Source organism: Neolamprologus multifasciatus, chromosome 22 (assembly GCF_963576455.1).
Source record: "Neolamprologus multifasciatus chromosome 22, fNeoMul1.2, whole genome shotgun sequence".
Taxonomy (NCBI): Eukaryota; Metazoa; Chordata; class Actinopteri; order Cichliformes; family Cichlidae; genus Neolamprologus; species Neolamprologus multifasciatus.
In genome coordinates, this window is record NC_140459.1 from 7,957,754 (window position 1) to 7,981,892 (window position 24,139).

The 24,139-nt window shown below is 38.8% G+C and overlaps 2 protein-coding genes across 3 annotated transcripts in view; both read right to left on the reverse strand.

The window, feature by feature from the left end:
• LOC146492840 (uncharacterized) overlaps nt 1-24,139 on the reverse strand; it is a 51,715-nt gene that overhangs the window by 2,107 nt on the left and 25,469 nt on the right. Inside the window, exons 4-7 of the mRNA XM_085149298.1 lie at nt 22,977-24,011; nt 22,617-22,772; nt 21,847-21,939; nt 19,396-19,593 (exon numbers count right to left, since the gene is read on the reverse strand). Coding sequence (XP_085005424.1) covers nt 19,396-19,593; nt 21,847-21,939; nt 22,617-22,772; nt 22,977-23,963 — 1,434 coding nt within the window. The 5' untranslated portion in view covers nt 23,964-24,011. The remainder of the gene's footprint in view (nt 1-19,395; nt 19,594-21,846; nt 21,940-22,616; nt 22,773-22,976; nt 24,012-24,139) is intronic.
• LOC146492841 (cilia- and flagella-associated protein 69-like) lies at nt 39-13,789 on the reverse strand. Of its 2 annotated transcripts, XM_085149305.1 has the most exons (15): nt 13,606-13,789; nt 13,038-13,136; nt 11,325-11,489; nt 11,121-11,236; nt 10,905-11,023; nt 9,086-9,167; nt 8,734-8,926; nt 8,040-8,177; nt 7,596-7,672; nt 7,082-7,279; nt 6,441-6,527; nt 6,249-6,332; nt 2,946-5,507; nt 1,896-1,984; nt 39-990 (listed from the first exon to the last, which is right to left on the reverse strand). In XM_085149305.1, the coding sequence occupies exons 1-13, from the start codon at nt 13,772-13,774 to the stop codon at nt 5,343-5,345; spliced, it is 1,692 nt and encodes a 563-aa protein (XP_085005431.1). In that variant the 5' UTR covers nt 13,775-13,789; the 3' UTR covers nt 39-990; nt 1,896-1,984; nt 2,946-5,342. The 2 variants fall into 2 exon arrangements, with proteins under 2 accessions (XP_085005431.1, XP_085005430.1); XM_085149304.1 differs by having other exon boundaries at nt 39-1,984.

Here is a 24,139-nt window from a genome sequence, read left to right on the forward strand (position 1 = left end):
AGCAGCAGAGAGAAGATTTAATTTCACCGCTTACTCCGTTTCATCGTTTGAGATTTGTATTTTCTTACAGTTTTTCTCAGTTGCTATGAAACATTTCTTAGAACTTTTCTCAGTCTTCTCAAAGCTTTAAACATAAAACCTTGTTTTCAAAATACTTTAACCTCTTGTGAGGCAAACCCTCACAGTGCAGAACTACACATGAATCTTCAGATCACACACACGACCATAGAAATATAAACACCATTCAGCATTCATGACACGCTGCATAAAAAAATTAAAAACAGTGTTCTTGACACGTAACTCTTTCCAGACTGGAAAAATGATAAAGTATGAAATAAAAACAGAAATCCAGAAACAGGGAGGTGGCAGTCCTCCACTGCCACCTCCCTCCTCCTCCAGTATCATGTAACATCACAGTACAACAGAAGTTCGAGATCATGGTGGCTTATTTTAAATTCTTTTATGTGTCACGCTGTAATTTACGTATGAAAGCAGATGGGTCATCCAACGTAACTATATGTTATACAAGTATGAATCAAGTGCACACAAGGTTGAATGAAGGAAATGTGGAGCCGGTAAACCACAGTTTAAGACATAGAAGTCTGCTGGTGTATTATTAAGTGTTGGGTCCATTCCCGTTTCTAGTTTGCATTTTTTGTAGAATTGCAAGACAATCACTTTTTGAAGGATCTGGACTCAAATGCAGGACACCAGAATAAAGGTTTAACAGGCTTATTGAAGATAGAGTCATCTTGAGAGGTATTTCCTCCGCAGCGTTTCTTTTCTCGTTTCACCACACGGGCTGGCAGAGACGAGGAAACGTCCACAGCAGAGCTGAACTACACATCGACCTGGCATCAACCGAGGGGACTCTTCAGCCTTAAAGAGCAGGCGGGTAATCACTGGATTGCAGACAGTTGGATGATTGTGGATGATACGAAACAGCTTCCAGGTGTGTAGCCAGAGTAACCATGGGAACAAACGCCATCTCTGAAACACACAAGCAGGTTAAGGGACAAACCCACACTCACCTCCCCTGTGGTTGTGCTGATTGTCTGCACCTACTTCTTGTTTTTCACTGCTGTATACACAGCGCCGTCTCACCCCTCAGTCCTTTGCCTCACTGTCTCTTCTGCTTGTCTTCAGTTAGTTTTCCATTTTTTTATTTTCAGAGTGGATTAATAAAGTAACAAGTTTTAAACCCTTTCCAACTTCACTACAGTAGCAAACATCATAACCTGTCATCTGTGCATCTGTTGGACACGCCCAGGAGTCCGCATAACTCCACCCCTTAGGCGTGACAGACCTACCTCCTTACCACCAGACACAACCTGCTTCACTGCAGTTTTTTTTCAACTACTTTATTATAGCTTAAATTAACAGTATATGAAGGAATTAAATTAGACACAAAAAGTGTGATTTAATCGCCCGATGGGCCAATGGAAGGAAAAAGTTCTAAAACCACTGATGTGTCTTTGATCTGTGAGCGATTACAGATCAAATTGATATAAAGTAAAGGCTAAAGAAGAAGTCACTCATTTTTTTATGTAGGTAAACATTAAATCTACTCACCTACCTCACCACCATTTTTGGTACTTTTGAGAACTGAGCAGGACGACAGCATCAGTTATTTTTCTGTTGCTGGAGTCTGAACAGCTTATATAACATAAACCCTCCTGAGATGGAGCTTTCTGAACATCCTGCCCACTGCTGCTGTTTGTCATAGTCTAAAGTATCGCTATTAAAAATGTATAGAAACCATAAAATATTCATTCAGACTCAGATTTGCTTTATGATAACGACAGCTAGAAGACTTTTCTGTGCACACACGTTTACTGATGAAGAACCCCTTAATGATGAAACATGGATGTAATCAGGAATTAAGAGTCACAAACCTGGAGGAGGCGGAAGTATCCCGGTGTCAGTCTTCCCAGTCTGATCATCATTCCTGCTGCCTCCGTTTCTCAGATGGGAGAGGAGCTTCCTGCAGGAGAGGAAAACTCCCATCCCTCTTACTGTTTTCATTAAGTGAGCATTGTTAGATGAGATTTATGCAGACAGTATGGCTCAGTTTCCCAGACATGGACTTAGATTTAAAACAATTTTCAGAGGAGATCTTCAGTGAAATTTTCTTTTAATTTAGGACTAGGCTCACTCAGTGTCTGGCAAACTGGCTGAATATATTATGGTTGCTTTGGATGCCTTCACTGTTTGATGGGAAAAGCCCAAAAAGATATAATTAGATGCATTTTACAGAAAAATAAAGGGAAAAAGACATTTTTTCTTCCACATCTCATTTATCCTGCTGTGACACCCTCCGATTTATCTCAAGGAGAACTTAATCTTCTTGATGGAAATCAGTGACTTTAAAAACAGATTTCTGCCTCACTTTGAACTGCCTGGTTTATTTGAGGATGTTTTTAATAGATACATATTTAAACCATACTCAAGAGAAGTAAATCTCTGTGGAGAAATGAACACTTTCAAATTTTATTTTGAGCTATGCATTGTAACAAACCTAATACGCCGCAGACAACATAAAACTGTCTTTAACCAAACTAGTTTAGTCATATTGAGGTAATTCAAACTGATATCACAGCCTTACATATGTTTTGTCACATAAATCTCAGTTTCAAAGCCACTAAAGTAAGGAAATGTTTGAGGATATTAATTTTTTATTAATATCAATACCTTATTTTAAGTCTTCTTGTTTAGTATTTCTAAGGCTTACACTGTGTGACCCTTTAATAAACAGTTTATAACACATTTTAAAATGTTTTTGGACGTATTTGCCTTAAGCAGAAGCTAACTGATGACTTTAAAAGCTGTAATTATATAAACTTTTACTTTATCACTTTAACAGCTTCATTATAATGTGTTATAAGCCATTTATTGTTGTGTCTCCACAGCGTCATCAGCCTTCAGGTAAAACATATCAGCCTCACAGTTTGAAGTTAGGAGGTCCTCGTGGAGTTGATGAGCATCCAGTTGGGATCCAGACGTGCCTTCATCGACGGCAGACGGACCTCCGGCCCCATGAAGCCCCTCGGCAGTCTGAGCAAACAGCGGGCAGCCTGATGTGCTGAAGAGGGTCCTGTGTGTCCCTGCTCTTTTGTACAGTGTGCCACACAAACACTCGCAGCGCCGCATGAAAAGCTCCGGCCTGTCAGGGGTGATTTGGCCATCCAGCCAGTGAAACGGGTGAGAGCGGAGAGAGGAGGAGAAGGAGGAGAGGTCGCTCTGTGCAGCATGTTGCACGCTTGAAGGAACATGTGTGTTAATGCACTGCAGTCACTTATGTAACCCATAAAAGAGAAAATACTTTTTAACAACCCAGCAGTAAAAAGTTTAATTTTTATAGCCAAAAAAACTGCAAGCTGCAGCATTTAATGAGAGCGTTATTGTAATTACACTGTGGGCTTATTATGTTTGAAGGTACAGTGATGTTACATAATGCAGCGGAGTCTATGAGGCCACATTGATTGTTCAGGCTTTCTTTGTTCGTGGTGCAGGAGTGGTTACATAAATGCAGGATGAAAACATACCAAAACATTAGAATTTTATTTTTAACGATTTAAAGATTATTGTTAATAAATCGAATTACTTTATTAGTTTTGATGCAAAAACCATAATTATTTGAAAACAAAACAATTTGAATTTAAAACAGATTGTACATGAATGCTCTGTGCACTGAAATAAGTCATGTTAGCTCCAAAGGAAAGCCAAGTTACTGCTTCTGACAGTCACGCTGAGAGGACTTGAAAAATATGTAAATAAATAAAAATATAATAGTCTGGTTATGGCTCAGATAAGTCTTCAGGAAATTAAAGTAAGCCAGTGTAACGTTGTCTGAAAGGACAGAGACTGTGTGTGTGCCTGTATAAAGGGCTGGGGTGGTGGGCTAGACTACAAGGTGTTGATTGTACACATGGAGTGACCTCACGTCTGCATCTGCTGCATCCCTCTAGAGCCACAGGAACCAGAAATATAAACACTATAAGCGGCTTTCTTTAATTATTTTTCTTTTATCTTTCTTGGTTTCTCTTCCTGATAAGTTGGTTTTCTTGTTCTAGCCTTAGTTTTTAGATCTTGATCTGTATTTTGCTTCGGTTCCTATTTTGAGTTTAGATTGTCCCAATCTGTTCTCATCTCTGTGTTAATGCTGTTGGGTTCATGTTTAATGTGAGTTTTCTTGTCTCTGTGTTTAGTACGTGTCTTTTTTATGCAAGCTTGTTTCTGCCACAGAAAACGAAAAAGGCAGAGCAAAGGTAAAATTTTAAGCTATTTTCTTTTTGAGTTAACAACCCCAAATTGTGTTTTTTAGATGGTGGATACAAACTTCCATACCTTTAGGTTGTTTTCTCTTCATTTTTCTTCTGTTTCGCTCTGGAGTTTTGTCCCGTATGAGTCTTCACTTGTGTCTAATCCCTAATCGTCACTCTGTCTAGAATTACACCTTGCACTCAAAACAATGGTACTTGTCCCCATAAATATGAAGCAATAACTGTGAGTAAAATGCAAATTATTCAAATTATTAATGAATAATGTAAACATGTTTGGTATAAACTGAATGCACACCAATTAAGTAAATTTCATTTAACCATTAAGTTTAATGTTTAACATTTCCCTTTGGTAACGAAATTACAAAAAACTTGCATAATTAACTTACTTAAAGTCTGCATTTTTGGGTATAATAATATATTTTTTTTTAGTGTGGGTTGTTTGCACTGAGTCACTCCTTCACTGCCCTTTTTCCCCCCGTTTTAAAAAAACTCAAAACGTATGTATCTTCTTGCCGATTGGACTCAGTTATTTTGGACTGCTTTAAACTATCGTTTAACTCTTGATCGTGGCTCAAGAGTTGAGAGTTCGCCTTGTAATTGGAAGGTTGCCGGCTCGAGCCCCGGCTTGGACAGTCTCGGTCGTTGTGTCCTTGGCCAAGACACTTCACCCGTTGCCTACTGGTGGTGGTCAGAGGGCCCGGTGCCGCCAGTGTCCGGCAGCCTCGCCTCTGTCAGTGCGCCCCAGGGTGGCTGTGGCTACAATGTAGCTTGCCATCACCAGCGTGTGAATGGGTGGATGACTGGATATGTAAAGCGCTTTGGGGTCCTTAGGGACTAGTCAAGCGCTATACAAATACAGGCCATTTACCATTAAAGTTCACTTTAAGTTGTAATGAACTTGCTGACCCCTCTGCTCTACTCATGTATCTTGACAATTCCTGTAAAACACCTTAATGCAGTCTTTACATTAATGCAGTTTAATTTTATGAGCGTACAGCACAATAAATGCTGTTACATGAACAATGTGAATGCCTTGTATTAAGAGTCACTTCGGTAACGTCAGTCTGCAGAAGACGCCGTGCTGAAGTAGTCTGGGTTTGGTGTTGTTGGTTCTCCTTTGTCCTCGCTTGGGGCTCTGACCGGCGTTCTGACCAGCGTCACCTTCACTCCTGCCGGACCCTGAGCGTCCGTGCTCTCCACTCCAACGACGTGTCCGATGAAATGCTGAAACACACCGAAACAGAACGTCAAGACTACAGCGAGTTGCTCCTCAATTTTTAAAATTTTGATCATTGTTCACAAACAACAGGAAAATAACTGAATTAAAGATAAAGAAACTCTTTTGTATCTAACAGCTCTTTACACAGCATATTCTAAAGGGCATCACATTTCACCAAAACATCAGATTTATATTTGGTTATCACCTTAAAATAAGTTTGCATAATAACTACACCAATTCCTCACCATCATTTGTTCTTACCCCCTGCGTATTTAAGCGTACCTTTTCCACTGATTTCATGATCATTTTGTGCTTTGTGCATTATTAGTGCAGAGTTAAGATCTACTGAAGTTATTAGAAAGGCTATTTATTAGTTTGCTCCATTTAACTTTAGTTTAACTAATGTAACAAAGGAGTTTCCCAAGTTTGGCAATAATAAAGTACGTCTAATCTCGTCTTATATATTTTCATTCATCTTCTTCATTTATGTTATTGGGCCTCTGAATGTCAGGATTGATCTACTATTAAAACTAATTTCAGAGATGCTTTCTAAGCCACAAACTCCAAATTAAGCTGAAATTCATTACATGCATTAAAATGCTCATTCTCAGAACCAGAAAATGAGCTATACCTGAAACAGACTTTTTTCTTTGCTCCATTTTGTGAAAATAAGATATGAGATTTAATTATTTTAAATCAATGAAGCGGGTGACCTGTAAAAGTCATGAAAGGTTAAGTGTAAAGACCTCAGCAGGGCGGATAGCAGCATCCTCGTGCTTTGGTTTAGGTCTGGATGATTCGGCGTTCTTCTCCCTCTGTGCTTTTACTTCCTGTATACAAAGCGCATAACAAAAATATACACTTACTACTTATACTGAGAATCTAGATATTATCATTATTATTATTAGGATAGAATTTATGGTTAAAAATCTTTAAACCTTCAGGGCTTCATAGTTTGAAGTCCTAGAAACATAATCCTCCCATGACTTCTCCATGAACTCCTTTTGCTTCCAGCGAGACTTCATCTGTGATAAAGACAGAAAAAAGTCAGAATTCATTTTACTATCAAATCAAATCAATTTTATTTATATAGCACTTTTAAAAACAACAACTGTTGACCAGAGTACTGTACAATAAAATAATCAGATAAAATTTAAAAGGAAAGTAAAATAAAAGATAAGAAAAAAATAAGAATAAAATAATGACTCATACATTATTAAAAGCCAAAGAGTAAAAATGGGTCTTTAAACGAGTTTTAAACGTATCCAGTGTTGGAGAGGTCCTGATATGTAAAGGCAGTTTCGGCATCTCCTCCAACTAAAACAAATTGTCCCAGAGGATCTCTGCTTCTAGTCAAACATACAATGAAAACTTTTTACTAGACATATAAAAAAAAAGAAAAAAGACTGAATTTGTTTGATTATGCATGTGAAAATAAATCTGATTATTTGTATAGTAGCTCAGGAAGAAAAAAAAACAATCTGTGTAATATAATTTGTCTTTTTTGGTTTTTTTTTATTAAAGATAAACATTTTAAGCTGACTTTCATCTAAGCTATTTCCACTCCTTTACTCCGTACCTCTGTGTATGTGAGCTTCTCCTCGCTGATGTCCTCCTTCTGATGGTGCTCTAGGATGCTGTTTTGTTCCTCCACGATCCTCCTCGCCGTGTCCTCTGCGATCTTGCAGATGGTGCTCAGAGCCTCCTGGTCGGGGCTGATCGGCCTCACGCCTTCCAGACTCAGTTCCCGGCTGATCTCATCCCACACCTCACCGACCTGCAGCACCACAAGAGACAGACATGCTGATGTTTATCTCGGTTTATGTCCTCTGCATCTGAAACCTTTAAGAGAGCTCCAGACTCCTTTAAGTCTGTCTTTACTCCCTGTGACTAACGGTTATTTATAGATTGTTTTCCTGACAGATTCTCAAATCCGTCTCAGTATTTTGTATAACGAGGAATTTTGTACTTTCACTTTGAACATCTCTACTCACAGCTGAAGCTTTACATTCATTTCAAGTTTGAACAAACTTTGAACACAGTCTGAGCAACTATTATATGAAGCATCTACAATATTTTTTCTTCACTTTTACCTTAAAGTCTAGATATCTCCTGATGATGGTCAGAGTCACATAATCTTTTCCCAACAATCCAGGAAGATCCTGAAACCCTGAAAGGAAAAAGTCACAAATACTACTGACTGCTTTTAATATAACAATATTAGCAAATGCTTTGACCGGAACATTATGATATCGTTTTATCGCTATATTCAGTATTTCAAAACTTTAAAAGATCTTCAATCAATAAGAGATAAACTTAATTAAAAAAAGCCAAATTGAGACTGAATATCGTTTGAAAGGCTGCGAGAAGTGACATGTTAAAGTAGCATTTTGTTTTACATAGTAGTATTTTTTATTGCCTAAATATGTATATAGGAGGAGCTACAAAGAAATTGGGCTAATCAAATACTCTAATTACAAAATCTTCTTAATGAATACTTTACATTTAGTATGAAACTGAATAATTTGTTTGGTTACCAATTTTGCAGAAGACGGAGTAAATCTTCAATCGCAGGTTCTCTGACATCTCCAATACTGCAGCACTCGGCACGTTAGCAGGAAATGAAAGCTGAGCTTCATCCAGCTGGAAAAGACTGAGGATGGGCCTCTGAGGATCTTCAAGATAAAAGAAATATAGAGAAATATATGAGATTACAGAGCCAAAAGAGCCTAAAATCTGATTTTTACCTGCTGGCAAAATGTAAAACTTTTAAAACCTTCTGTCTGAGACGGAGAGATGAAAAAAAATCCATCAGCTATGCAAAAACACACGTAAAAAATGTCTTTTCATTTACATTATGTTTCCAGTTATATTTAAACATTCCCTGCATCTGGCTGGCTCAGTGGTGCAGAACGTTATCGTTACATAAAAATGTCAGATAAAAATCAGATGCTTATAAAATCCAGGTTGGGAAAAGAAATAATGCTGTGTATGTCGAAGTCCAACACAGACAGTGGAGGACAAAGCAGAGGCGCCCGTAAAAGACCCCAAAACAACATTACAGACTAACAGGATACTTTTTAAAAAAAAATTGCATCAGCAGTTTAGTAGAAACATTTACCTGTTAGTGCAGCAGAAATCTAAAAAACATAAAAAAGTTCTTTATTTCAATTTAATATCTAATTGAAAGAAAAGGTAAAATCTGTTCTCAGTGCGATGATCTGAATCAACCTGCGATGCTTCCATGTTGATTTCGAGGAACTCCTAGCTCCTCCTCTTCCTCTCTCCACAGCTGCAGCAGGAGTCTCGGAGCCGTCTGTCCGTTGCCGTCCCTCCACGTCAGAATGTACGGCACCGTGTTCGGGTTGTCACATAACTCTAGCAAGATGGCGAGGACGACACCGTGCACACACCTGGGGCTTGTCTGCAGGAGAAAAGGACGTTTCTATTACCTGTGAACGCTGCCTTACATGAACTAGCTTTAACACAGAGCAGCTGAAATCCTATTTTTAATCGCAAAATACAGGTAGAAAAAAGGAAACTTTTAAAGCCTCGACAGTAACTTCAGGAAACTTTTACTCACACTGAGTAAGTGGAGGAGAAGAAACACCCCGTCTTTAACCAGAAAGTAATCTTCTGTGGTGTAGCAGCCTACGATACACGACCTGATGGGAGAAAAGGCGCACAGACAGAAACTTTCTCAGCTGTAGGAGACAAAAAATAGACCCCTGATAGTTGGCTTGTAATTGCAACAAAAAATGTGCTTGTTGAGCTGCTCGCAGGTCCGTAACAGAACTGAAAAATCAAGTTTAGACCCATATGACAAGTGTTATGATGACCTGAACTCGAGGTCATTATAACAGATCTCGAGATTCTGTACTTTTATTTCTAATGGGGTAGACATCAAATATTTCTCCAGATTAGGTTAAAATTCACTGACCCTCTTCATAATAATTGTCATATCTGTTACTACACTATAGCCTATGGATAAAACTATGATTAAATGTAGATAATATTGTAGAAAGTAGTGAATAATGTTTCCCAGAAAGTTGATTCTGTTCATATCGACCACAATTCACTCACGTTCTGTGGACAAACACATCGAGTTCAGCAGGGAGGATATGAAATATGACAGGCAAAGGACAAATTACTGTGAGTAATAGGGAGACTTTTGAAAGTTCATATGTACCATAAACTAATGCTTACAGCCCAGTATTTAAGGCATAACTCTCACCAGTCTCTGGAGCACAAATTGGGTATTATTAGAACGCTACAGCACCATCTCCTCAGAGCACAGTCCCCCCCCTGCAGGATCCTCCAGGATCCAGAAGGTTAATCACTGCCTGCATAAAAACTGTTGGTGATCCCTCATGTCAGGGGTGTCCAACTCCAGGCCTCGAGGGCTGGTGTCCTGCAGGTTTTAGATGTGTTTGATCCAACACAGCTGATTTAAATGATAAATTTACCTCCTCAACATGTCTTGAAGTTCTCCAGAGGCCTGGTAATGAAATAATCATTTGATTCAGGTGTGTTGACCCAGAGTGATATCTAAAACCTGCAGGACACCGGCCCTTAAGGAGTTGGATACCCCTGCCTTATGTGAACAGCTGAGGCAGGCTTTTTGAAAAACACAGCATCTCTGTCACTTTCCAAAGCATACTACGCCAAAAAATGGTCCACTCCAAGGACCCCAGGTCTCACGGAGTAAACAGAATAATATAGTGTACGTCATTAAGTGCCAGGAGGACTGCTGTTTATCATGCATCAGGGAAACCAAACAACCTCTCGCTAAACACACAGAAGACCTGCATCCTTGGGGTGGGACTCTGCAGTCTTTTGAACCTGCAGGCCAGTGGCCAATCTTTCAATTATGAGGAAGTGCACATCCTGGGCAGGGAGCAACACTGGTTAGAGCGAGGCGTCAAGGAAGGCGAACAACCATAGTACGTCTGTCACCTTCTTACAGTGCCGTGATTGCAGCCACTCCCAAGCTCACTGTGAGTCGTACTGATTAATGTTCATTATGACTAGTTTACTGCATAAACCTTCAGAAAAACGAAAAATATTGTTGAAAATAAAATAAATATCAGCAAAAGGCCCCAGATTTAAGAGGTTAAATGCCTCTGAGCTGAACTGCATTCATATTATGTAAACTGAGCAAGTCCCATTTGTCCGCTAAGGCAGTTATGCCATTAAATCGAAGTGAGTTTTTCATCTGCTCCAATACAGAAACTATATTATACAATTAAATTATGCCTAACAAAGACATCATCATACATCTGGCTAACAGAGTTACACTTCTGGTTTCTCATATTACTCTAGCCTGGATCTGGCAAATGTAAATGACTGTACAAATATGAATACAGCAGTTCATCTATTAAAGTGTGCTGCAGTTCACTGACCACACACAGTCCACTGTGGAGAGCACGAGCTTGTTGTGTCCGAGGCCGCTGTAAAACTTGTCGGAGCCTTTTTTCAGAAAATGAACCGCCATCTCAACTCCCTCTGAGCCAAACAGTTCCTATGAAACAGAACAGGCAGCAAACAAACACAGACTCACCGGATATCCAACTACCCAGCTCTAAGCGCTTTAATTAAGTTAGCTATATGAGCTTTACCTTTCTGTGCATGTCGGTCTCACACAGCGTTGAAAGGATCACCTGAATATCCGACTTTATCTCCAGAGCGACGACATCATCTTCATCAGGACCCGCGTCTATCTGCATGAGAATCCCTGAGGAAACACGACAGCTTTGACTCTACTGAATTCATCAACAGTAAATGTTGATATTGAGCATGTGTCATGTGTCCAGTCCAGTCACCCAGAAGCTGGTTGATGACTCCCTGATCACAGAGGTCCTGGTTTACAGACTCTTCACCCAGAGAAGTCACCGATCTCAGCACTCTGATACAGTGCCGCGTCTGTGCCTTCTTACCGCCTCTGCCTCCGGTGGCGTGGAAGCTGTGACCCTGGCCAAAGTAAGAATCTGGAATAAAAGAGAAAATATAGTTACTGACTGATTGATCAGTTTGTGAAAAAGTTTGCGAACCCTTTAAGATTTTGTATATTTCTGCATAGATATTATCTAAAATATAATTAGTGTTTTACCCATTTCCTAAATACAGATAAAGAAAACCTGATTAAAAATTCAAATGAAAATGTTTCATTGGACTTTATTTAATGAGGTGTGTATTACATGGATTACATACTTCATTAAAAGTCAAAAGCATGTGAGAGTCCTATATTTTGTCAGGTTATCCCACTTATGAGTCCGTGTTACATGGCTTCAGTCGCCTTCCGTTTCCTTGATTAGTACACATTCTGTCTGACGGTGGATTGGTGTAGACCAGGGGTGGGCAATCTCAGTCCACGAGGGCCGGTGTCCCTGCGGGTTTTAGATCTCACCTTGGGTCAACACACCTGAATCACATGATTAGTTCATTACCAGGCCTCTGGAGAACTTCAGGACATGTTGAGGAGCTAATTTAGCCATTTAAATTAGCTGTGTTGGTTCAAGGACACATCTAAAACCTGCAGGACACCGGCCCTCGTGGACTGAGATTGCCCACCCCTGGTGTAGACCAAACTCATTAGAGACAGATGAGCATCCGTCGATAGAAATCTTTATAATTAAGAAAATTGATTTTAAATAGCTAATTTAAAATGTTTACAAAGTGCTCTGACGGACAGGAAAAAGCAGAATACTGAAAGGCTTATATCTACACTGAAAGCCAAACACTTAAGTCACTCAAACCAGGAACAATTTAAAACTGACTGCTTCTATGCTTACATGCAGAGTTGTGCAACTTAGATGAACCATCATTACCCAAAACTTTTGAAATGTTAAAAATAATCATTAAAAATTCTAAAAGCGTGCATAAAACAGAAATTAAGGAAAAACACATTAAGGAACAAGATAATTACACTGATAACTAAAGAGGAATCATCATTAAAAAAGTCATGCCATGGTCATAAAAAAAAACACAAATTAGATTCAGATGAAAATAAAAATTAGAGTCTCACTAAACATGAGTTTCTGGAACAAATGATGGTCAATTACTTTAATAAGGACTAAACTAACAACAAAATATATAAGTAAAAATGAGCCCTTGTACTGACCAGCCACCTACTTCACACTGGTGATATGACTCTTGAAAGTCTACCCAAAACACTCTTTTAAATTATCAGAAAAATAAGTTACCAATCCTTATTTCAGCCTCATATTTGACAGATTTTATGATCTATTCAACTTGTGCTATCATGTGTTCAAAAACTTTATCTCTTAATCCTGAACAGCCTCATAGGACACTGGGTACGGCTGTAAGCTCATGTACATATCTATATGAAATCTAACCAATTCTAATAAAGAAAACATGAAGAAAACAAATGAAAAGAAAAGAGAAGAAACACAAAGGACAAAGAAAAGCACAAGCATGCCACCACAGACGCCATGACAGAGCCTCACTTAGTGAAAGTCTAGAAAATCGGTTGTTAGAAGGGAAAGTCCGAGGCTTTCGTGTGGTACCATCCGTACCATCGAGCATCTGTTTGGGAGCCACAGAGCTGTAGAATGATTTCACGCATTCAAATATGAGCTGCCTCACGTCGGCATCAGACACTCTCATCAGACACCCTGCCAAGAGAAACACAACTCAGAAGAGCTCCATGTGGTCATTTTCATCTGAAGAACAAAAAGTTCAAATGATTAAACATTTCTTAAAATTGAATAATCTATATTTCTGTGTTGTTTTTAAAAATTCACATCTTTAGAGGGAGCTAGCTTGTTTTGAATGTCATGCAGCATGTAAGGTTAACATGCCACAGCAGAAATCTTTTGATCATTAGGTTTGTAAAAATGTGATCATGTATCGCAAAGAAGACCATTAAAAACCAACTAAAATAATAAAAATGTTTCAAAATTAGAAGCTGGAATTATGAAATGTTTCACAGTTCTGTTCCTGTTTTGAATTTTTAACACTCTACGATCAAATAATGTGACTTTCTGTCTTTTTGTTTTAAAAAAACCCAACAACATAATTGTCACCTGTATATAAATGTATTTAAAGCAGCAGTGACTGGCCAATCTGCAAGCCCTTTATTACCCATATGAGAGAGAAACTCTGTGGCGTCCTGAGCGTAGTGCAGCTCGTCAGATGTCTTCTCCTTCAGAAAGGGAAGCCTGAGACGAAACCCTGGCCTGATGGTTTGAATTGAACTCAGCACCTTCTTGCTGTGAGGCAACAGTGCTAACCGTGCCACCATGCTGCCCATGTGTCACATGTGTAGGATCTGGAAAAAAGGAAAAAGAGGGGAGGGATATAAAATATTCCAAATGTTTCTTGAATTGTTAGCACAAGTGTATGCGTTTATATATGATATTAAATATTCATTTTAGAGAGGGGTGGTGAGACAGTTTAGTTTTACTTTCTTCTGTTAATATTTAGATATTTTTCGTACATTATCATTTTTTGATGAGAAAAGCAGAATAAAACGTGCAAATTAGCTTAATTTATAGTTTGTTATACTCCTTCCCTCTAATACAAATATTTCATTTCTAACTCTGAGTGTAAGTGCATAATTTAATAACAAGTGTTTCTGCTCAAAAATGTCCACGAGCACAGACATGCACGCAAAAACTGCGTGACTCCTCGCTGGCTGTAACTCACCGCGCGTGTTCACCTGTAACGTCCTCTAAGAAGACGTGTGACCATTCTGATAGCCGCCTGTGTCTGCAGGCGAATGAGTGAAGCTACATAAACATTTAAATTAGCATAGCTTGCCAGCCGTCACGGTAAACCCGACAACAACACAGTGGGTGAGGGTCGGAGGGGGGGTCGCTTGACATTCTAACTTTAAACGAAGGATTTTAACAATATTTGCTGTGGGTTAAAGCAGTGGACCAGCAGGCTACATGTCTGACATCCAAAGAAGTTTCACGTAATCCCAACAACTGAGGATCGCCATTGTATAGCGGTTGCTAGGGTAACGTCACGTCGCCGTCATTTCGGATGTGGGCGGGGCTTAGCACTAGAATCCCTTTGATCCTTTCATGTCTTGTGTGACATCACCTTGGTAAAAGCCTTAAGTACAACCGTTTAAACAGCGTTAGTTACAAGGTAAGTTTAGTAAGAGGCATTAATGTCAAAGACACAAACTCAGCAATTTACACAAAATACAGAATCAAGTCCAGATTGTAAAAAAGTTATATCATTTGAAAATATGAATTCTGCCATTGAAACAACCGAGGAGATTCAAATCTGCGCCACTGAAGTCGAGGCAAAGATTGAAGAGTCTGAATGTGGTGTCGTCCCTGGGGTAAACATTTTACAGAGCGACGAGGGGAAAATGAAGCACTGTGTGTGCTGCCTTCAGTCACGCAACCAGCAACAGAATCCGGGGGATCCTCCAGTGTCAGAAGAACAGCTGCTCGTTAAAGAGCTAATAAATGCTGTTATTACACGTGCCTCCAAAGAGGCAAAGGTGTCGCCATCTGACACGATTCAGCAGCGCCTCTTCACAGCTCTGTGGGCACAAGTTGAGCAAAAACCTCTCAAAATTACACAAAGGGGGATTAAAAAACTTGAAAAGGTGATTTTTAAAGACATCACAAAGCGGCTGGACATTAACCCTGATCTCGTGATCATTGCGCTAGCCGTAGGTCAGCCGTACCTAGAGGTGATCATTTCCATATTTGAAGATCACCTCTTCCGTAAAAAAAGAAACCTATTGGCAAGGTTCTTCTCGTGGTTTAGAGCCCAGGATGATGAGGACGAACAAACTACAGCCATTTCTGAAACACTTTTAGAAGAATTTAAAAGTAATATATTTCCAATACTGGAGAAAAAATCATCATCTGGCATTAGTGTCAGCGATTATGATGATGATGAAGAACAACGTGTGAGCGCACTCATTGATGCTGTGCTCACACGGGCTGCAAAGAAATCGCACTACAAACCTTCTAAAAAACTCCACAGGTATCTTTTAAAACACGTGTTGTCTGACGACACAATCAAAGATCTGCATATACATGAAAAAAAACTGAAAGATCTCGACAGGGCCATTTACCAAGAGCTACGTCAGAAAACATTCTGTAAAGAAAAAAAATTAAAGATGTTATTGAACGACGAGGACCCAGTGTTGAGAAAACTGACGGTCAATATCATTAAAAATCACCTGATCGACACTATGCAGAATCCAGCCCTGTGTGATGCTGAAGAGGCTGAAAAATACAGGTTATCTGTGGAAGCCTGTATCAAGAAGGTGGTGACGCGCGTCATCAAAAATGCCAGTTCACCTTCCTGTACTGAAAAAGTTGATGCCATCACCCAACGATTGTTCATAAAAATCTGGCCTAGACTTAAAAAAATCAAAGTTGATAATGTGATACTCATCAGTGATATGGTTTACAGCTCTTTATTACAGAAATGGAAAGAGCCAGATGTCATACTGACATTCATGGAATTAGACCATGAATATGCAGATAATATAATTGTAAAGGTTTTCAGGGAGCATGCCATCACTGTATCGGAAGGTGAATATTTCATGACAAGCTTCTTTCTCTCTGCGGGTCTTACTGTATTGTTCGCAGGCAGAAAATACTTGGTTACTGTTATATAAGTCCCTAAAAGTAGATTTTGTTCATCTGGACGTTGTATTTTCAGTTTCAATTTATTTAACATCTAATTGAGTCATTTTAAAAACCCTTGACCGGTCGAGGCAGATGGCCGTTCCTCACTGAGCCTGGTTCTGCCGGAGTTTTCTCCCTGTTAAAAGGAAGTTTTTACTCCCCACCGTCGCCTAGTGCTTGCTCAGAGGGAATTGTCAAATTATTGGGGTTTTGTTTTGTGCCATCTAATACACAACTTATGAGGGCACTCTAAATTTTTTTTAAAATCAATAAAAAGATCCAAAAAAAATTATATTGTGAATTTTGCGTGTTTTCATTGTCACACAAATGTATACATTTTCAGCTTAGACTGAACGTGTTTGTTTGTCATTGTTTTCAAAGTCAAAGATTTTAGTAGCAACTATTGTATTAAAACATACAGACGTTTTACTCTGATTACACAAACCTTATGTAGGAGTAGGTCACAGATAAGAGGTATTCATTTGTAAATTTGACCTCTGACCTCACAGAGATCAAATGTGACAGGATATTTGTACTGTAATTTTCAGACCATAAGGCGCACTCAAAATCCTTTAATTTTCTCAAAAACTGACAGCGCGCCTTATAATCCGGTGCGCCTTATGTATGAATTCTGGTTGTGCTTATTGACCTCGAACCGATTTTATGTGCTACACGGTGCTCAAAAATCTGTCAAAAATTGTTTTAATACGACTTTGGTAAGCAATGAAGCTGCACCGTTTGATGGATGGTCAGAACATTATGGCTACCGTAGTCAGGAGCCTCGCGGAGTAATCTGGGTTCAAACCTTCGTCTGCTTCAGGTCCCGAAGTCAAAGGAACACTGTGGCATCACTGAGAGGTAAAAACGGTCGAAATTCTTTCATCTTTAATAAAATGATCAGCGTTGCTGCTTTACCAGGTGTAACAATTAAGTTTAACATCCAGGCATCCACGAAAACAGAATTCTTTTAATTGACTATGTGCACGTTAGCATATGCTACTTCAGTGGGGAGCTTTGTTTCCGGTGTCCTATTCACGCCTTGTTTACGGTCCAAAACAAGTTAAGCAAATGAATGAATCAAGCGGCGATTTACATTTCTATAGATGTCTCGGGCATTTACCCAATATATCTGTAAATGATGTTCATTGACTTGTCGATATTTTTCCCCCGCGCCTCAGAGCAAAAGAGAAAATGGATTCAAATGTTATATTTCTCAGCTGTCCCTCGTTTATCGCGGGTGTTATGTTATAAAAATAACCAGCAATAGGTGAAATCAAGTAGCCAATTTTATTTTTTGACGGTGCAAAATGTTTCGTGGACATCGTGGACATACAGCACTGCACTTCAGAGTCACACTGCTAGCGATTGATGCAGCGATTCTGTACTGTACAGGAGAGACGTCACGGAGGAGATCGTCTGCAGCGATCAGGACGCATGACACAATGTCATGTAAAATAAGCATGCAAACTTGCACTAAAAAATCTGCGAAACAGCGAGGTGAAAGGTGAACTGCGTTATTAGCGAGGGACCGCTGTAATTTTGAAGGTAAGTCACAACATACCCTTCGTACATACTAATGTATAGAAACCGTTACCAGCAATCATTCATTTTTTGTGTGGCTTTTTTCACGGTTTGTTAACATGCTGTGTAAGGTTTGTACTTGACTAGCTGATATCTACATAACGGGAAACATCTGGTTTGACTATTGTTTGACTGTAGTTTGAATGCTGAACATTTGCCTGTTTAAATCATACACTCTAATAAATAAAACACTGATTCAAATAAAAAAAAACATGTTAACGTTTTCCACTAGAATTTTTGAGTTAAGCCAACTTCTGGCAGAATAACATTAATTCAAAGCAATATTTTTGAGTATGGTGAAGTTACTTTTTTGGCCACAATTAAACACATTCTTAAGTAAAATTAACTTAATAATTTTCGACTAGAACACAAAAATTTAAGTTGATCCAACGTGAATTTTATGTATAGTGAAGTTACTTTTTGGCCACAAAAAAAAAAAAAACACATTCTGAGTAACATGAACTTAATAATTGTCAACAAATACACAGGAATTTAAGTTGATCCAAGATTATATTTATGTATGTTGAAGTAACTTTTTGATCAAAATAAAACACATTTATAATTAAAATGAACTTAACTGTCGGCATAAATAGTATTTATGTTGGTCAAATATGATATTTTGGTTACAGTGTAGTAATTTTTTGGTTCTACGGGAGATTCTATAAGGGCATTTACCTGTTTCCCAGCAGGCTAAGTCGCTCCAAAATACAACCTTGATCATTTGGCTGTGTCTTATAACCATGACTACCGCGTGGGCAGGCTCATGCATGGTGGTGCCTGCCCACAAAGAAGTCAAGGTTCTAAGACCTTAGAAACTTGTCGATCACTTTTTTCCCCAAACGAAGGTCAGCCTTAACATGCGCTGTGTGTGCTCTTGTGTCATGACCTTCAGAAAAAGAAATGGATGTTGTGTGTATTTGTTTGAATGCGGCAGATGTGATGCCAAATACCTGGACATCAGCTAAGGGACTCGTACCTGGTGCTCAGAAAGAATAGAAATTCAGACAGATGTATTCAAATGAGTTAGACCCATTTAATTACAATAACAAACATCACAATTCTTTAACGTGCGTGCGAAGTGCAAGATTTGTGGGCTTCAGTTTCCTAGAACACAAATTGCCCGCTGAAACTTAAGGAACTGTGTATTAAAATTGTAATACAACCTACTACTTGAATCCTCTTTTTTTTACTTTAACATGTGACAGTGAGTCAAAACAAAAGATGACAGGCTGCTATACATTAAATGCACTAATTTAAACATAAAATGAGCAAAGCTTCTTTCATTCAACTTTGTCAGCACTCTTACAAAGTATTCTTGATTCTCTTCTATATTTGACTTTTCACCCTCAAGATTAAGGCCAGCTAAAGAGGGCATTACACAAACTTTAAAACACACCAGTACCCTCAGAACACAGGTCATGGGAGAAATTAAACGCATTCCTTAAAAATGTGCAAATAACAGCATTTAAGACACGGCAAAACATTAACTCAGAAGACTTAAGAACAGCGCTTTAAAATTTAGTAAAACACAATGAAGTAGTGCCAGAAATGCAGGAATAAGGTTTTTGTGAAACTCACTCACGAATGGTCTATCAAGTCTGCTCTAGAAAATACCAAACTTAAGATTCATTACTTTAGAGCTGGCTTTTTGTCCATCAAGCTCAAGGCATAGCTTTTGAAATACCTCAAAGGTAAATTTCAGCTGCTTGGGATAGGTAAGGTTCAGAGCGTAGATTACTCCCATCATCAAAGCACAGGATCTGGCAACATCAATCCTCTCCAGGATCTTGGATCCCTCAACGATGATGGTTGCAGGCCCATCACCAATGATATCAATCTTCATGATTTGCATTGCAAGGTCTGCGTTGAGCTCCTCCTCATCCTTGTAGGAGAAATTAAATGTTAGGATGTATAAAATACATAGCTCAAGCACTTCAGGATGACGTGCATAAGGGAATGAACTACTACAGGTAGGAAAATAAGCTAAAACAGGTTGTCTTTTGTGTTTTTCAGTGATTTTACTTTGTCATTCTGTAATTTTTAAAAGCTAAATTAAACCATAATCCAAAGTTTAAAATAAAAAATGTCTTGTTTTTCACAGTTTTGTTTTTCCACTTTGAAAAGAAAATCTAATAAATCATTTTTAAGGGTTATTCCACTTCTAAGTGAAATTTTATCTATTGCCATATTGCCACAGTTAGAAAGTGAGAAACAAGCCTTTTGTAAACAGCACACTAATTCTCCTGATCCGGAAGCAATCCATTTGCTTTAGCAGAGCATAAACAATGGAAGTGAATAGCAGGTGCTAGCATGTTGTGTGCAAAAGTGATTAAAATGACTCAGTAATGAAAACAAATATTTCTTGGGAGCTCAGTAATCATATTCACGGCAAATGAAAAGTGCAAAAGTAACACGGAAGATTTGCAGAAGCTGATTTAGACTTGAGACTACATTGCAGTTACAACAAACACCGCTGTAAACATCCACTGCATGGTGCATGGATATAACGCAACAGTTGAAAAAGCCTCCAGCTTCCATAAACAAACACACACAGCCACTACTATACAAGCATAGTAAGCTGCAGTAACAATGGATGGGTCTTTGATTTGTTGAAGAAATATTGCACAAATAGCATGTTGGTTTATAGACACTGGTCGGCAGTGGCTTCAACTGCTGTGTTATAACCATGTGGAGGCTTACAGCAGTGCTTTGTTGTAATGTAGTCCCAAGTCTAAATCGGCTCCTGAAAATCCTTCATGTCAATTCATACTTTTCATTTGCAGTCAGCATGATTGTTGAGCTCCCCAGGAATACTTGGCATCATTATTGAGTGATTTTAATCACTTTTGCACACAAAATGCTAGTACCTGCCATTCACTTCCATTGTTTATGCTCTGCTAAAGCTGCTGCCAGATCAGGAAAATGACTGCGCTGGCTACAAAATTTTTTATCCTGTGTGTTTATGTTGCACCTTATCACGGAAACAGGTTTCTATTCAGCAAATTATGTTCAATGACAATGGCAATAAACATCTTCGGATTGTAATTCTGAAATGCTTTTTTCTCACTTATACATGGCAATAGACATATCTTCACTTAGGGTTGGAATGTCCCTTAACTCATTCAGTGCCAGCCACTCTCAGATTTCATACCCCCCTCAGTGCCAGAGATATTTAGCTTTTTCACTGATTTTGAAGGCTCACAGAATATTTTGTTCTATGACTATGTGAATTCTGAAACCACCATGACAAAAATGAGTCTCTCTTCTTTCAGCAGCAAAAAAAAATGTTTCTACCTCTGTTATTTAGAAATCTGCAGTAGAAAAGAGAAACTTTCATGACAAAACACCTGTTTCTGGATCAAAAGCGCTTTGTGTAAATAGGTTTTTCAGTGACTTTGATGTAAATATTTCGTGTTTCAATGATTCATGCAACATCTCAACTATGTTTTACTACTATGAAAGTAAAAAAATCACCTGTAGAAATGTACTTTTGGCAGATTATTTTGTGTATAAAAATAGTTGTTTATAGACAATTTCAACATTTGAAAAATATATAAGAAAAAAGCGACTGATTTATGATTCAGAGAGTCTGTGTGTGTGTGTTACTCCCGCATGTGCACAAGTCAGTGCGCGACTTAGTCTGTTCACCCCCCACCCGGTCATCGGTTCGTCTATCAACAATTTCTGTGTGTTTTATGCAGCAAATCGTTCATTATTCTGGTCCCTGCTGCCTTCAGAAGTTTCTAACAGGAGATACTGGTCAGATAAATCCGGTTCATGTTCACTGGAATCGCTAGAAAAACCATGACGTCAGGCTGCAGACACCTCAAGCTCGAAATGACGAGCTGGATCAAAAATCGCGCCACAATACTCGTTCTCAGTAGAGCCGACTGTCACGCTGGTGGGATTTTATCCATGTAATCAACTCCACCACCTTCTCAATTCAATAAAGAGCTCAAGAGGCGTCTATGGCACTGAGCGTTCGGATTCATTTTGAGGTCTAAAGACGTCTATGGCACTGAATGACTTAAATACTCAACCCTGAACAGAAAATCCAATGAACAAAACACAAAGACCCTACAGAGACATGCATTCAAAACTAAACAAAAAATTAAAAACCAACTCAAGTACTTACGCTGTATTGTTTGAAAAGATCCTCCTCCTTCTCTCCAAGATAGACTATGAGGCAGTGAATAGCAATTTCTCTGTGCTTTTCAACTGTGTTGTCCTGATTGATAGAAAAAAATAGATGTGTTAAAAAAAATCAGATGTAAGTAGCTTACTTCATATACTGAAAATGATATCCATAATGATAAAGCATTTTTTTTAAATTAAATAATAAAAAAGATCATTTGGAATAAGGTGGAAAAGGTGATCTGGCTATTCTCCTGAGTTTCTTATTGTTTGGGACCTGCTTACTCCGCACACAGTGGGGGGCATGGCTGTCTCACTCTGCGGAGATCTGACAAACGCTGCGCTTGTCACCTGGACATTCCTTCTTCATAAGTAAAAACACTAAAATAAAGATACATTTTGTTGTACTTGTGCTCTGAACTTGTATAATAACAATAAATATCCATTCATTCAATTACAATGTAACTGGCACAGATACAGTCTTCCTCCATGTTATGTATTGTTAACGTGCTTGCGCGTGTGAAACACTTTATGTAAATCATAGAGCTTTATTTAAAAATAATAAACAGTGTATATTGTACAGACGACATATTTTCTTCTTTTGCCCTGCCCTAGATGCAAGTGTAACCAAAATATGAACAATTTTGGAAAAAAATAGTGTTAGTATACAATGGACCTTGTTCAAAGCAGCCATATCAACATTTGACATGAAAAACGTAAGGCAAATAAAGATTCATAAATAAATTCTATTCATAAAGTTATTCATTATACCTGCAGAAGCATGTCCTTAATCTGCCTCATCCTCAGACCTGCAGCTCCTCCTTTTGACAGGGTCAAGGCCATCAGTTTTGGGGTGCATTGGTCAAGCCTGGCCAGAAAGGTTGATTCAAGGCTGACTGTTGTTATCCTCTTAAATTCTTCACATATCTGCAGGGAACGCCAGAATAAAATACAACAAGAGACATAAGTATAAATAATTCATAAATGAAAATCCAAATGTGCATTTGTAAACATTTAAATGTATTAGGTGTAAATATATGCATTTCTAAATTTTTTATTTATCTGACTTTAATTTGTAATTTCATCAATCCACAACACAAAAACACTGGTTTAATAAACATTTTATCTCACCTGTACCTCGCTAAAAAGAGCAGGCCAGCGCTTCATGAAGTCACTGATGGCAGGGGCCTCTTTCACTATTTCCTCCCGACGAAGGCTGAACATCTTGTCCATTTTCTGAGCTACCACTCTGGAGTTGTCCCTTTTCATCACTTCACTCAGTAGCTCGATTCTCTCTTTTTCCAAACTTTCACTAGTTTCACCTTGAGCATGAGGGGGTAGGTAGTTCACCTCAGCCTTCTTTGGTTTTTTGACATTCTTTGCCGGGTATTGGTCACATGTTATTTTCCTCTTAAGTGAGTTTACTTCAACTTCAGGGCAGCCGAGACCTCTAAGCTTGCTTCTGAAATTGTTCATCTTGTACTTTAGACGTTGCGCCCACCCATAGCATCCATTGAAGGACCCTGGCTCTTTCAGGCAGGGATGCTTTAGAGTCAGGACCTCTGCAACCTCACTGATCTGCAGACTGGATGGATAAGCAGTATACTTATAAATAGCTTCTGCTAGTTTTCTAAGGATGTCAGGAAGCAGTGGAATTAAATCTTTTGTAGGGAGAAGAGTCCCATCTTTTTGGAAGTGCTCGTTGGCTGACCGAATTTGGATCTCTGTGAGGTCAGAAAAGCTGGGAATCTGAAACTGAACAGGCCAGTGCTGGTAACGGTGCCCTGGACTATCTTCAGATGCGGAAAGAATCAGGGTGTCATTAGTTGACACAGATGAGGTGTCAACAGAGTCCTCCTCAGATGGATTATCAGTCACGTTGGTCACATCACTTAAGGTCAAGGTTATTGTAGGCTCCTGGTCCTGGAGAAACACAATCTTGATTGTGTCCTTGTCCTTAAGGTCAGTTGTCGAAACAAGGGTAAAAAACTCATCACCAAAATCAGCATCTTTACAGTGAAGACAGAAGTCTCTTGTAATGGAAAAGGTATCACGGATGGCTGAATAAAGGTCATCCACCGTTTCTGGGATTCCAGATGGTAACTTTACGGACATCATGATCTGCAAGGATCACTCGAAGTTGAGACGGTTGTGACATTAGGTAACCTGTAGACCAAATTTTTGACATGTTTCTGTAATTCTTAGTAACAGCTAAATAGTGCATAATATAATAAAGTTTGATCTCCATGTATGGAAACTAGGAGCCAATTAACTATATGCCATCTCTGAAAATA